The sequence below is a fragment of the Sprattus sprattus genome, assembly GCF_963457725.1.
Source record: "Sprattus sprattus genome assembly, chromosome: 15".
NCBI lineage: Eukaryota > Metazoa > Chordata > Actinopteri > Clupeiformes > Clupeidae > Sprattus > Sprattus sprattus.
In genome coordinates, this window is record NC_137913.1 from 11,625,571 (window position 1) to 11,628,070 (window position 2,500).

At 48.1% G+C, this 2,500-nt stretch overlaps 1 protein-coding gene across 1 annotated transcript in view; it reads right to left on the reverse strand.

The window, feature by feature from the left end:
- cntrl (centriolin) overlaps nucleotides 1-2,500 on the reverse strand; it is a gene marked incomplete at its 5' end in the record, with an annotated part of 42,122 nt that overhangs the window by 18,258 nt on the left and 21,364 nt on the right. The window contains 4 exons of the mRNA XM_080852573.1: nucleotides 848-968; nucleotides 1,165-1,272; nucleotides 1,656-1,784; nucleotides 2,037-2,423. Of these exons, the coding sequence (XP_080708699.1) occupies nucleotides 848-968; nucleotides 1,165-1,272; nucleotides 1,656-1,784; nucleotides 2,037-2,423 (745 nt within the window). The remainder of the gene's footprint in view (nucleotides 1-847; nucleotides 969-1,164; nucleotides 1,273-1,655; nucleotides 1,785-2,036; nucleotides 2,424-2,500) is intronic.

A 2,500-nucleotide genomic window follows, 5' to 3' on the forward strand; every position in this document is an offset into this window, starting at 1 on the left:
GACACTACGCACACACACGTATGGACGAACACACTCACATTTTACATGTGATGGACATGCTCACACACCACACATTTCTCAGTTTATTTACAGTGTACATGCTGTGTAAAAGGGGATAGTGGTGCACACACAGAAATCTGGAAAATGCTGTTCCACTCCAGAGCAGAACATCTAGAACACCACTCCAGCATTCCAAACATCAAACCAACATCAACATTCCAATCCCAAACTCACTCCAGCATTGTGCAAATTCTAAGCTCACTCCAGTATTCCAAAGTCACTTCAACATTCCATCCCAAACCACAAAAACTCACGGCAGCATTCCACTTGTAAACCCAAAACTCACTCTAATCTTAAACCCTACACTCTCTCCAGAATCCACTCCCGCATTTCAATCCCAAACTCACTCCAGCATTCCAAACCAAGAAATCACTCCCTCATTTCAATCCCAAACTCACTCTAATCCTAAACCCTACCCTCACTCCAGCATTCCAAACCCAAAATTCACTCCCGCATTTCAATCCCAAACTGAAACTCACTCCAGCATTCCAAACTCACCCTTAACAGCTCCCTGCTGCTAACTCACTCTGGAAGAGACACACACCCAGTCTGCTCAAAGTCAGTGTCAGGGAAATAAACATTTTGACTATCCAGGGTACACGTACTTACTTAACACGTTACACACAGACTGCGTTAGCAGCAGCTGAATTGAATAGCTTTAAATTTAACATAATTTAAAATTAGAGATTCGTGTGCGTGTGCGTGTGTGTGTGCGTGTGCGTGTGTGTGCGTGTGTGAATGTGTGTGTGTGTGTGTGTGTGTGCGTGTGTGTGTGTGTGTAGTGTACCTGTTGAGGCCTGGTTCAGCTGTTCTGTCAGTCTCCTGATAGCTTTCGCTAACTGCTCCATGTCCATCTGAGGGGGGCTGCTGGCTGGATCTCCAGTGCTCTTACTGTCCAGCACACACGGCTACAGAGGACAACAACAACAATAAACATCAACAGAACAAGACCAAAACAAACACACTTACACAAACACACACACACACTCACACACACGCACTCACAGACACACACACGCACAAACACACACACACACACACACACACCACCACACACACCATCCATGAGTGTTTCCAAAGACATCTTTAGTGAAGTTTGTTTACCCCGTCCTTCAGTAGTCTCTGCAGAAACACAGTCTCTGCTTCAGCCTTCTCAAGATCCTGAACCACCTGAGCCACCTGCTGCCTGGAGTCCTGCAGCTGCTCTGCGTCCTACACACACACACACACACACACGAACACACACACGAACACACACACGAACACACACACACACACAAACACACACACACACACACGAACACACACACACACAAACACACACACACACACACACACAAACACACACACACATGCACGCACACACACAAGCATACACAGATACAGACATAAGCACACACATACACAAACACACACACGCATACACACATAAGCACAAACACACACATGTCGGTGTGGACAGGTCATGGTGCTTTTGTCTATTTTTCTGGATGTGTGTGTGGGTATGGATGTGTGTGAGTGTGTGTGTGTGTATGTGTGTGTGTGTGTGTGTGTGTGTGTATGTGTGTGTGTGTATGTGTGTGTTCTTGTGTTACCTGCTCCCTCTGCTGGCGTATGCGCAGTGCTGCTTTGTAGAGCGTCTGAAGCTGCTGTGTGACTGCGGTCAACTGCTCACCCGCTGCCCTGTCAGCACTACAAACACTCCTCTTCAGCTCCTCCACAGCCTGTGCACACACACACACGCCCACAAACACAAACACAAATACACAGGCATGTATGCATGACACTCACATCATAAACAAACACATACACACAGGCATGTATGCATGACACTCACATTATACAAACACACACACTAGTGGCACCACAATACACACACATCTTTTTTGTCATTCTTAACACCAGCACTGTCGTTCCATCATGACCTGTGTGCTCTCCTAATAGAGCTTCATTAGAAGGAGGCCCTCTTCACTGACCTGTGTGTCCTGCTCACGCAGCTCCACGAGGAGGCCTTCTCTCTCGCTCTCAGCTTCCTGCAGACGCTGGCTCATGAGGTACTGCTGCTCCTGGGCTTCCTGAAGCTCCTCCTTCAGTCCCTGAAGCTCCGCCTTATGGCCCTCTTGAAGCTTCTTCTTCAATCTACTAAGCTCCGCCTCATGAGCCTCCTCAAGCTCCTCCCTAAGCTGCTGGAGCTCCACCTCCTGAGTGTCTTCAAGCCCCTCCCTCAGCCTCTGTAGTTCCGCCCCTTGACCCATCTGAAGCTCCTCCCTCAGTCTATGTAGCTCCGCCCCTTGATCCCTCTGAAGCTCCTCCTTCAGTCTCTGTAGCTCCATCTCATGTTTGCTGCTGTTCTTTGCTGCCTCCTGCCATAGAAAACACACAGACACTAAACATCAGAATAAGGCATGAGTGTGTGTTTCTCTGTGGAAGGCTGCATTTT